Source organism: Chanos chanos, chromosome 3, assembly GCF_902362185.1.
Source record: "Chanos chanos chromosome 3, fChaCha1.1, whole genome shotgun sequence".
Taxonomy (NCBI): domain Eukaryota; kingdom Metazoa; phylum Chordata; class Actinopteri; order Gonorynchiformes; family Chanidae; genus Chanos; species Chanos chanos.
In genome coordinates this window covers 32,902,193-32,915,094 of record NC_044497.1, presented here as the reverse complement: position 1 = coordinate 32,915,094, position 12,902 = coordinate 32,902,193, and the positions used below count along the sequence as shown (strand labels likewise).

At 40.7% G+C, this 12,902-nt stretch overlaps 1 protein-coding gene across 1 annotated transcript; it reads right to left on the bottom strand.

Annotated features, from left to right (window-relative positions):
- Positions 1 to 2,460: 2,460 nt before the first annotated feature.
- On the bottom strand, positions 2,461 to 10,204 carry camkvl (CaM kinase-like vesicle-associated, like). The gene is made up of 11 exons (XM_030769664.1): positions 10,110 to 10,204; positions 9,738 to 9,869; positions 9,425 to 9,499; positions 8,429 to 8,567; positions 6,542 to 6,662; positions 6,338 to 6,413; positions 5,339 to 5,475; positions 5,107 to 5,185; positions 4,883 to 4,970; positions 3,657 to 3,870; positions 2,461 to 3,524 (listed from the first exon to the last, which is right to left on the bottom strand). Exons 1-11 carry the CDS (start codon positions 10,202 to 10,204, stop codon positions 2,461 to 2,463), a joined length of 2,220 nt encoding a protein of 739 aa, XP_030625524.1.
- Between the last annotated feature and the right edge of the window lie 2,698 nt (positions 10,205 to 12,902).

Genomic DNA, 12,902 nt, shown 5'->3' with positions numbered 1-12,902 from the left:
GCTGCGTTGAAATGAATACATTCAAACTGACTTGTTAGCAATGTAGCGTATTTAGCTAACTCGTTAGATATGAAACTACCCCGCTCCTTTTCAAATGAACAATTTACGTTTACGCACTGGTAAACGTTCTAGTTTGCTATTTTCAAAGCAAAACAACGAAAGCAGGTTAGCGAGTCAGCTAACGTTAGCCAGCTGGTTAGCTACGTTAACTGACAAAGCTGTCGAATTCGACGGCATATACAAAAGCGAAGCTCGCGAGGCATCATGTCTCTCCTCCGGCTCATGACCGTTTTCACAAACTGTCATAAAATCACAGGAAAAAAACAAACAGTCAACTTTATCTACAGATTTCAGTAATGATAGCCATGTCTCATAAGAACACATGGGGGACATTGTCTTGAAAATAACGTTATAGTGTCTGTCTAGATGCTAGCTACTGCATTTAAGTAACCTAGTGACGCTCATTGGTCGGACTATAACCACACTTTTAGCTAGCAAGCTACTTGGATTCATTTTCATTTATTTTCGCATCGCAACAACATGATGAACTCCACGAGTGCGTTTCTAGCATTAGCTAGCCACATAAAGTATGCAGAACTCACCACATCCGATATTACTCGGGCCTCTCCACGATACTGAATACTGAAATACCTTGTTGGAAAAAAGATCGAAATAATAAAATGTTAAATTAAGCAGTGTATGTAACTTTATCGGTCGAAGTGGCGGGAGCTTCTTGACTTTTCAATCTGAAGGGAAGACCTGGACGGCTGCCTAACCGGCTATTCCCTGTACCGTTAACAGTATCCCTCAGTTTGAGCAAGTATTTCTAAAATCGCGAACAGCAGTGTATCAGCAACATGTGCAGAGTTTGAGTACAGAATAGTATAATGTTCCTGGGCTACGGGGGGAGTCGTGAAATATTTCTTGCTTTTTAATATCTGTAATTCATCAGTAGAGATGTCCTTTATTTGCAAGTCACCTTATATATTACAATAATATTCTTGTCGTTTGACGACACAATGTAATATATATATATATTTAAAAAAACTGACTTAGATATGAATTAATCTCCACCTCTGTCAAGAGGTAAGCCTACCCAGAACTTATCTTCCGCTAGTCCAGATGGGAAATGTAGGCTGAAGGTCGTTCTCCCTGAGAAGACTGTTGACGTCGGTTGGTTGTTCAACAACTAACCGGCTCTTGCAGAAAGGTGACTTTTAGAAAACAGTGACTGACACAAGCGCATCAACATGGCTGTGATCTAATTGGATTGCTTGTCATTTCCGTTTGCTATCATTTTAAACTTTGTACATCTGAAGTGACGTTTAAGTAGCCTACTTTTGACTGAATAATTCAGGCCCATGTTAGCTTGAGCCGTCAGAACATTTACGTGGTAACCTGTAATTCACTTCTGGATATCAAAAACATTCCTTTGTAATCTAAATCACCTGGATTTTTGCAGTGGTTAGAAAGAAAAGGAACAAAAGGCAAGATGGTAGCATTTGAATTTTATTTAACAACAGTAAGAGTGCAAAAGTCGCTGGGAACACAACACCATGACAATAAAGCATATTCAAAGAAATAATCTACTCTTACACAACACTAAGAACTGCAAAGACTTTACAGAGAGACTTTAGGCTACAAAGTGATATACAGTATATCTCATTTATATTTTCTATTTATAACAGATTAACAAAAACAGAAAATTGGTCATAGGTTTACCAAATTGGGGGACATTTGTCAAAGAATGAAAAGAGCAAAACATATCATCAGAAAGAGGGTATTCATGGAAAAATAATTAACAATCTCCCAGTATCAGCAATTCCTTTTATGACACATACATATGAAAATAAGTCAGGTAATCTATGCATATCTACAGTTAATAAGTGTTTTCACCAAGGACATGCAGAGCAGATGCACAGAAAAGACAGTATAAGAATAAACTGTAAGAAAAGAAGGGATAAATCAAAGAGGACATTTAAACAGCACTGCAAATGTTGGTAAGCTCTTGAGTGGATAAATAATGGATTACCATCCCCATTTGTTTGTCCTAAAATTAAAATGTCACAATTTTAAAAAGTTCATTGGAGCAGTAGTGACAGAAGATTTTAATTCTCCGTGGGTATGCCTTGAGTTAAAATCAGGACTGCTACCAAGATAGTTAGAACATACTAAAGGGGGTGCTGACCTGTATTTCCATTTCATGTTTGTCATAGTCCCCAATGCCTCAAGCCTGTTTTTACTTTTGCCAGTCAACAGTAGCCTTTTTGCAACTTTTGAACTGACCAGTAGTGGCTGTAATCCTCAAGAATGCCAAGAAAATGGACCACAGTGCACCTCAGTTTTGAAGAATTTTGAGTAACATGATCAAAAGTTTCAAGAATTTCTTTAGATTCTGATTCGTGACTGTAATTTAGCTGTGTGGTCCTGTTTTTTTTCTTAGTTTTTAATGTAAGCCCTTCATAACCCTCGTCCTGATACACCTCCCCTTGGTGTCTGACCAGACTTCACAGCGCCTCTGTGTCCTTCTCTTTCATCCTGATTAGGGTTTGGTTGGTTTTGAGTCTGAATATGACTAGGAGGAGAGGGTGGTGGGTAGGATGGGGGAGGAATTGTCAGGTGTGGAAGGGAAGGCATGGGTGGACGAGGGGTCGTGGGAAGAGGTGGTGGGGTGGAGTGATGGTATGAGCTTGGACGGGACAAGGGAGAGGACTGGGCGCTTTTGGCCCGCGGCAGAGTCTCAGGACAGTCGCTGATCTGCTCTAACAGGGACGGCATGTCCCCCTCTATCTTCTCTAGAACAGCAGCCATTTGTTTCTCTATTTGCTCAATTACGCTGTCCATCTGCCAGTCAGCACTATTGCCTCTCCCTGACTCTAAACCACTGTACATTGCCTCACTGGTAACAGAGTAAGGTGAACAATATGAACTTCCAAATCCTTGAGCCCCAAGACCCAGCTCCCTCTGATTACGTCCCAAATTTGGAGATCCCTTGGCAGCATATGTACCTTGGTTCTGTTTTCCTAACTGAGTGGACTTGTCTAGTTTACCCTTTTCCCCCTCTCTCCCTCTGGGGCTCACTTCTCTAAGTGCCCCTACCCCTGCTGGCCTCTCTGCCACAGCCTCTGGGAGCTGGGTTTGACACCAGCTGCCTGGTGATATTTCCTGTTTTTTCATTGCTTGTCCCTTCTCATCTGGTTGTGCTGGCTTTTCCTTGTCAGCATGCAACGCACTAGTCTTGCCACCGAATCCTGTGCCATGATCCAAAGAGAGGTTGGCTGCCATCTTGCGGCGATTCGCTGTTTCAGGAGATGATGCTTTTTTCTCTGCATTGCTATGTGCTGAGATGTCTTGTTCTGATGTGTTGTTATTAACCCCAGAGTTGTCAGAGGCCTTTGTTGAAATAGAGGGCAAGGATGCTTGACTCATCTCTGCCAATGGTTTTTCTTTTCCTGAGGCAGGTGCCATTTGGTGAGTGCCATCCTCAGCCCCTTTCTTTACTCCTTCTTTGTCTGTTTCATTCCCTGCTGTGTTGGGTGTAATGTTCGATTGGACGAGGGGCACTGCTGTTACCATGGGTGATACCAAGGGGCTTACTTGTGTTGTTGGTACCTTTTCTTTCTCTTCATCTGCATTTCTGAAATCCCCATTTCCACTCTTTTCCTCTTCCTGATCCTCTACAGGCCTGTTTTCCACTGTCACCTCATGGGATACACTGGCAGATGAGATTCCCACCGAATCGGCCTGAGTACCCTCATCCCCTACACCCACTGCTTTGCCTGCTTCACCCTGCCCCTCTGTCACCCCATCAGTAGATCCCATTTCAGAGGCACGTAGACGCTGCATAAAAGTGGTAACACGAATTGCTTTCTGAGAAGCAAAATGAAACAGGAGAGAGAAAGCACAGTTAGACATCATATCACTGAATGCTTTGTCATATTGAAATGTCATTGTTTTATTTGACTTAATATTTATTAGATGTGTTATGTCACTGAACCATAGTGCTGGTTTCATCTCTGTCAAGGGCACATAGGCAGATACATGTTATTCTATCTTTATGTTTTACACATTTAAGCACAATGTGGATCAATGGATTAGGAGCACATTTAATCACGCAAGGACTCATTCATTCTCTCTCTCTCTTTCTCATATTCACACAGTCACAGTATTCACACAGGAAATCTTTTACACACACAAGTAACATCTCAATGATAGTTTGACCTCAAATTTGTTTGAGATAGGGCTGAGGAGAACTCTGATTAGGACAGTGTAGGTGAAGCTAGGCAGCATATGATTGGAGGCATATGTAGCTGTCTGGGCAGTGATTGACTGGAAGTACGCTTGCATTTTATGCGTGCAGACAGTAGAAGATCTTAATAAAGAGAGACTCCTTTCAGCAATCAGACTTGAGCACCATATTTCCTCAAACTGGCCTCCTCTAGGAAGGAGAGCTATACTACAACAAGCAGTCATAAATATTTTGGTGCTTAGAGGAGATATGATAGCTTAAGTCACAGATTGCTTGGCTTGAAAAAGAGTCTCTAGCTCCATACTGTCTCACAGAGAACAATACCTTCAGCTCCTGGGTAACACATGCAAGGGGAAAGCACAGGATTATCATAATCACCACCAGCACCTTCATCATGACAGTAATTATCCATATCATAGTCAAAATCATTGTTTTCAATGTCATTCTCATTAGCACCACTTCTGGAGCTGCTTACAAAGTCCGTAAGAGCACATTTCATTTTAGAAGCAACAGACGTTAACCAAGTTAACATTGTTCATAATGATGTAAATACATACACAATATATATATGTGTGTGTGGGGGTGTGTGTGTGTGTGTGTGTGTGTGCGTACGTGTTATTTAAAACGTCTCACCCTCCACTTGGCTTTAGCAAAGTTCTTCTCAAACTGGGCACAAACTCCATCCTTCAGGTTTTTCTCTGAAGCTCCATTTCCAGCAATCCTGTCAGATATGCAATCATGTTAAATCAAGATTTACATCTGAACACTGTGTTATGCGGAACAAACGATTAAAAGCAGACCATATATGTGCACATGTCTGTCCTATGTGGTGTGACTGAGGGCTTGCAGACCCTTACCACTCATGCCACAATGCTTCCTGTGCTGTAATCCGCAGCATTGGATCGACTTCCATCAGTCTGCAAACAAGCTCTTTAGCTGTGAGACAGAGAGGAAAGAGAGAGAATGAGCCAGTGATAACAGAAAATGTGAACACTCAGCAGCCCTGAAGGATTTGATTTTAGTCACTTTTTCACATATTGATTAGATAAAATCTATTCAAAAGTTTTTCACTGCTGTTGGTTTGAGTACCCGCAGGAGAGATGTCGTCCCAATATGGAGAATCAAACTCAAATTCTCCCGCCACAATTCGACAGAAGATGATACGGTTGTGTAGGTCTGTGTTCTCTTCCTCTGTCTCATCATAGAAAGGTGGGTTCCCAGACAACCTGAAACAGAAATCACAGAGGTCGATCAAGCCACTTGTTCTAGGAACATAAAGAGATGGATAATAAAAATGTAGATGTGTGAAGAAAGAAGAGAACATTGTTTAGTAACAATCCACTAACTGTGATAATGGACAGGAAGATTTGTGTAGAGCTGATGGTATGCTTCCACTGCAGCGAATTTCGCTCCACTCTCATTCCAGTTCAATGGGGATCAAATTCGCTCTGATTGGCTAAACCAGAGGCGAATTCACTGAGGTGAGCGAAATTGAGATGGCAAATTCTCAACTTTATGCAAATGAGAAGCACGCGAGAACCAATCAGTTCAGCCTGTGATGTGTTTTGTACGTTATGTTCTCTAGAGAGGTGGGATTAACAAAAAAAGTCTGACCAAAATGGCAGTTGCTAAAGGCTACATGTGGCATGAAAAAATGTATATGATGAAAAGATGGGCAACCATTTTTGACTACATCAACACAGGTTGTTGTTTACATGTTACGTGAACTTAACATGTAAACAAGAACTTAGGGCCAATGCGGTAGAAAAAACTCTCTCAACGGCTCGGGTCGGACCAAACAGACCACTGCAGACCTTCATTTAAGCTCTTGAACTTTTGTTTGCTGTTTTCACGACCATAACCCCAGAGCAAAATTTCGAAATTCGCAAGATGTTTCGCTGTGTGAAAGCCTATGGTAACATGGCCACAGTGATACTGATAATGTAGCAATGTAGTTTTTAGAATTATCAGAAAAAAATCACAGTCAGCATTTGCAAAAGACAATACAAACAAAGACAAAGAGAGAGAGAAAAAAAGAGAGAAGAGGGTGATGGGGAGGCCATGGAGTGTGGATTTAGCAACACTCACAGCATATACATAATGACTCCAACAGCCCAGCAGTCAACTGGTCGTCCATAGCGATGGCGTGCCACAACCTCAGGGGCTAAAGGATCATAGCAAATCATAATGGTTGACTTAGATTTGAGACTGTAATGTGTAGACATGTGCTGCAAATGTATATGATGCTGTAATAAGTAAGTGATGATAGTTAATAAGATAAATTACAGCTACCCAAATACTCTGGTGTTCCACAAGGTTCAGTGATGGAGCCATTCTCAAACTTGGACAAGTAGAAATCCCGAAGCACTACTTTGTTGTGGTTGTTTTCAGTGTAGTACATTAAGTTCTCCAGCTGTGATTAAAAAAAGAAGAGAGAAGAGCATGTGACACATAGACAGCATCAAAAACAGAAACTTGTGTTGAATGCACAATTCAAAGGTAAAAATAACAGAAAGACTCTCGGCATTCTTTTAGTCTTTCCAGTGATGTTTAATAACTGAAAGAGAGAAGTGAAACTTAACCCTCACCTGTCCCAAGAGTACAAAAGTGAGAAATCTCCTTGAGCCTCTAGAGTCATATTATAGCAATAACACATCAGATACTTTCACTATAGTAATATTTTAGAATCTAGGCTATAATTTCCCAATTCAGTTATAAATAGAGACTCTTCCTAACACCCTTTTCCCAAAAGACCAGAGAGCTTATTTCATTTTAATTAGATGTGGATTACTTCACTTAGCCACCATTTGGCATTTTTATAGCACAAAAATCCCCGAATATCAAAGACAGTACATTGTGACGGGATTGACCGACGAACGACTCAAGTTCAAATATCATTCCACACATAAACTTTCATTTGGGATATCATGCATAATGATACAAATATGTCCATAGATAAGATAAGATAAGATAAGATAAGATAAGATAAGGCTTTATTCACCTATAATAATATAATAATCCTCTGACACCAAAAGCCCTCTCAGGCAGCTGTATATGAAGAGATCATCCAAATGGGACCAGTGCACAATCTAAACACTGATATTCTCAGAACACATGCACTACTTTTTTCCCTGAGAGAAACAAAGAGGATTCCCAGTATTACTAACCGTGCAGATAGATCGCCATCACCAATTTGTGTTTTACCCACATGAACAATGTTTGACTACAGCAAATACTGTACATTCTTTATATACAATCCCTGTGCTGTGCATCATGGTGCTGAGGTCAGAAAACACCCACACACATCCTGTGTAAACCTCATATAACAAAGCAGAGGAGAGCGAGGTATCAGCAAGACTGATACAGTGCTGTTGTGAAAGTACATTATATACGTACGCGTGTATGTGTATGTACATTTAATGAAACACACTGAATTTCTATGTAAGCTTTCTAATGTTGAAATATAAAAGGAAATGATGTGTTGCATTAGTCATGATATTATTAAACAAAACAACCAGGTAAACCAGACAAAACTCCCAAGCAATGAAAATTAATTACTAATGCATTTCCAGTTTGCATCTGATGATAAAAAATAGCTCTCTTACTCCCAAACGTTAGTTGGGAGAGTAAAAAACACACAGTTCTGTGGGACCACTTTGGGTCATGTATGTGAGTGTGTTAGTGTTGGTGCACTAGAGGGCAGTAGGTATACGCCTCACAGAATCCATTATAAGAAAAGCGTTATCACTCTAATGACTACAGAGGAGATATACTGGACTCCAGAGATCATTACACTGTTTACTCCATCAGAATTAGCTTTGCCCATTACAGAGTGACATGTGGGACTGCATGTAATATCACAGTTGCATAGTTATATGAATCTGAGGAGTTCTAAGTATCTGACAAACATTATCCTTCTTAAGGAGAGAAAAGAGGTATTCCTCATACACGCGCTAAGGTTCTAACTTTTTATTGCGCCCGTAGTCCTATAATGTATTGCTTTGAATTGGTTACACACATTAAATGATAATTAGGTCTTGAGAGCAGAATTAGGGAGCATCGTTATTGGATCTCAGACAGGGGCAAGAGTAATAAACAGTTTAAACACCAATTAGTTGTGGGACAGAGGGACACAGAAAACAACAAACAAAGACATGACCACTGAAATGTCTTCCCAACCTTTAGGTTCCTGTGGACAATGTTAAGGGAATGGAGATAAGCCACAGCCTCTAGGACCTGGCGGATCACGTTGGAGGCGTCTCTCTCTGTGTAGTTGCCTTGGTCCAGGATCCAATCAAACACATCCCCACCTGTGGCCCTGAGACACACAACACACAATACATAGACATCAGGTATGTGGAAACTTGCAGTTGAAATGCTGCATACACATTATATATGTAGACTAATGGCAGTACAATCGCTTTTACAAAAGAATACATCATTTGTCTGTAACGTGATACTTATGCAGATCTTATGAAGATCAAAATCATCTTAACACAATAAGACAAAACCAAAGGGGATAATTACCATGCCAGGCAATTTTTGTTTAATAATAACAGAAGTGGAGTATAATATGATTCTGTGAGGGAGCAGACAGTGAAGCAAAATGAGTCTATCTACCTTTGCCATTATATTCTGCTTTTGCTATAGCACACATTGCAGTACTGGGGATCAGAATAAAATAAATGGGAGTCTGGATGTAGAGAAAGCACACTAAAATCATCACACTGACTTAGCCAAATGCCTAGAGTTGAATACAGGAATGCAATATTGCTCTACTGTAGCTTTAGAAATACAGTTTCCCAATTCTACATTATTTGGTTCATCCTTTCAGTATTAGAGTTTATTAGGGTTTTATGTTCCCACTGTAAGATTTCCACTTTGTAAGTAAAATCGGGCAAAAGAATTTTTTTCTGAAATTCACTGTCAGTTCAGCGTAGCTATGTTTAGTTTTGTGTTGTATTGTGTTACATTGTATTACTTAAAAATTAAAACTGAAATACTGTGGAACCCACACAGTAAATAAACACAGTGATGGCTACTAGTCTGGGCTACAAGGCTACCGAAGAGAAGCTTTTAAACCAATGCAAAGGTTATGTGCGGTGCTGTGTCCTTGGTCTTGTGCAAGACATTGAGAGAGTTTGGCTGATCACAGCAAACAAAGGTCAGACTCACAGCTCCTGAATGATGAAAAATTCTTTTCTGGTCTCAAATGCATCAATCAGCTGCAGAATGTTTGGATGTTTGACCCTGGATTGAAGAGAACAGAATACGGAGTTGAATAGTTTTTCATCGCTTGTGCAGTAAGGCACATGAAATAAAAGGATAAAAAGAGACATCAAAAATAGTCATCAAACCCTTACAACTGAGGAATATATCCACTCACTCTCTCTCTCTCTCTCTCTCTCTCTCTCTCTCTCTCTATGTGACCATTATCCCTGTCTCTGTCACATCATGCACATACACAGACATTTGAATGATCACATACATCTTCAAAATCATGATTTCGTTCTTGGCAGCCTTTCGCACTTTCCTGCCATCTTTCTTGAGGAATTTCTTGCACACGTAAACCTTGTCTGTCTGGCGTTCTTTTGCCAGACACAGCTCACAAAATTCCTTCCTGCAGAGGTAACCAAATTCACAATGAGAGATTTATTCCCCCCCCCCCCCCCCCCCCCCCCACTGGTGGGTAACAACCAGTACATTCTTATTAAAATGGTTATGGTTACTTCTTAATTTCAAAAGAAAGATCTGTGAACTTTAAGAACTGTGAACCTCAGGTTATGATATATTGAGGGAAGTGTGTTTATCAGCCCAGCTTTTTTAATTGATTAGTCAACCTTGGCTGGACATTACTTACGCCTTGAGGACCTGCCCAATCTCGTATTTGTCTGTGATGTCAGACAGGCTGTGGTACGTCCGCCCATCTCGCAGGGCAAGGCACCCAAATGGCATGACAGCATCCACCTACCAGTAACATAAAGGGAGAGCAGAAAAAGAAAATTCATCATGCATGTTAATTTTAGTATAACTAACATCATTCAAAGCAGAAAGTGTTGGCCAAAACTGTGTTCAACCCTTAGTCTAGAGAACCAGGAGAAGTGGTTTACCAGCCACAATTCACAAATTATTACCGAAGTCATTACTGTAAGGGAATTTAGAACAAAAATTTCAGTAACTGCAGCCTTAGAATTTTCACTACAACACACTGATTACTATAACAGAGAAGTGATGCTTCAGATAAACAGAGAAAAAAAGAAAACAGATGTTGTTGGGATGTTCATAAATTGGCGGAAGAGGACATAACAGAAACAGTGGCTCTAAAAACTCAAAGGCTGATGATGGCATTGATTAGGAGGAGGATGAGAGTGGAAAAAAAAATCCACATCATCTGGAGAGCGGGTGGGACAGCTACGAACTCTGCCCTGTGTCTGAATAATCCAGCTCCTGGCCCTAATCTCTAAATCCCTATCACAGATCCCAGTCTGGAGAGAAGGGGGCTGGGAATGAGGCTCAGAGGGCGGTGTGATGCCATATTTCACCCAGTGAATTATTACATAACTGCAACATTTTACAGGACTGATTTGGAAGCTGATGAACTGGTAACGGCAAGAGGATTGTTCTGGCATAGGTCCAATGGATAAAGAGTGCTACTAGGAATTGGTCTTAATAGTGTGACTTTTTTGTATGCATAGGATAAATGTTGGAGTAGTTCTCAGCCATCTCAGACCCTGTTGAAGAGTGACTCTGAAGCACAGGGTGTCACTAGGCAGCTATGTTTCCATGGAGAGTTTGAGAGTTCCAGAAGTGCTGGAGCCAGAGCTGACCTGGCCTAAACTGTATGGTTTCTAATGGCCACCACAAACACCATTTAGAGCATGCCAACACTAAAAATCCAGGAGGCGACAAAAAAGGTTTTAATGCAATTAAGACTTTGGAAAACAAGCAAAAGCCATTCCAGCAATTCAAAAGAATGGATATATGACTTCACAGTAGAAGATACAACAAACTGGTTATTATTTATTGATGCTAGAACCTAATCATATATCACGTAATCCTCTCTGTGAGAAGTGCTGCAAAACAGAATCTCAAATGCTTTTTCCTGCTTGTAGAGAATATAGGCTGATTTGAATTGTGTAAATTATTAATAAGTTCGTTAACATTACACATAAGACTTGTGTAGCTTTCTACTGTGGTTCTGAAACAAATGATGTTAATGGGAGATACTGAGGATCACTTTCTCTTTCTTCAGCAGAGCACTTCTGTCACCTCACATTCTCCTCATGTTATGGGCGTAGTTCAAGACTCGCTCCATATGGCACGCATTCAAGGGAGATGAGGTCACAAAACACAGTCATGCTTATGAGAGACATTCAAAACGTGCAAGTCTTGCCTCCAGAGATACATGCAAATGCGTGAGGTGACATGTGTGCATTTCGATGGCTTTCTGAAAAGTCGTGCGCATGATGACATAAAGACAGATAGTATCTGACATCAGAACTCATTAGATTAATTTAAAAACACCACTCTGTGGCCTTGCCTTCAGGACCCAGGTGCCCAAACACATATGACATATAATTTCACATCCATGCACAAATCAGGGATGTTATACAGCACAAAAAACTCCATTAATGGATCGTTATGGGTAGGATGCATTAGCATAGCACAGAAACAGAATGGGTACAGATCATTTTTAACTAAGCTCTTCTGCCACGTGTGCATTTAGCGTTAATTTGAAATCATGCATATTCAAAATGACTGTGATCTATTTGTAGCTGTGTCCCTATCCCAATTTCTCTCTCTTTCACACATTCCCAGCACTGTTGCATTAACATTCAGAAAGTTGAAGCATAAGGCAGCAGAATGCAGGTCCACTAGAGACACAGTTAGAGGAAATATAACAGCTAGGATGAGACAACTATAGAGGAGACCTCTAGAGAGGAGGTCGTCTTTCTCACCCAGAGATAGAGAAGACACAAGGGAACAGATGCTCCCTCTTCCTCTCCATCATTAAAGACTGAGATAGCAGCGATGCCCCCCACCCCTCCCTCCAAGGATAGCTTTCCTTTACTGCTGCCTTCTCCTCTCTCACCATCTGAGACTGCTCTTATTAAAGCAATGAATCTTCATCTCCAGAGACACACACATTAAACACTTTCACAGATCCCACTGGGTGGAGGAGAAGTGCCATTCACACAACACATCAGGCCAAATACACACACACTGGACTAACAGACAGACACACACACACACAGACACACAAGGCACAGACAAACCTCATCACAACTGTGAACTCAAGACATGCTCAAAGTTTCAAACAGAGGTGAAAGGTTGGTCATGGTGTTATTACCCACTCCCTCCAGTTACAGAGAATTGCTTCTTCCCCTGGTCTAGAATTGCCCCAGACACCACATGGTCCATAGTTTCAGTCTCTCACTGAATCACTCATCATAATCATTAGCTTTAGATTGTGCCTTGAACTCTGCTCCTACTTTCAGACACATAGTGTTTCAGTGTTTCATATACACAGTGCAATACCCAGCAATAAATATACATACAAATATGTATATATGTATACTGTGTGTGTGTGTGTGTGTGTGTGTATATACATAGACATATAAATAGTGCTGTGTGAACTGATTAAACTGATTAA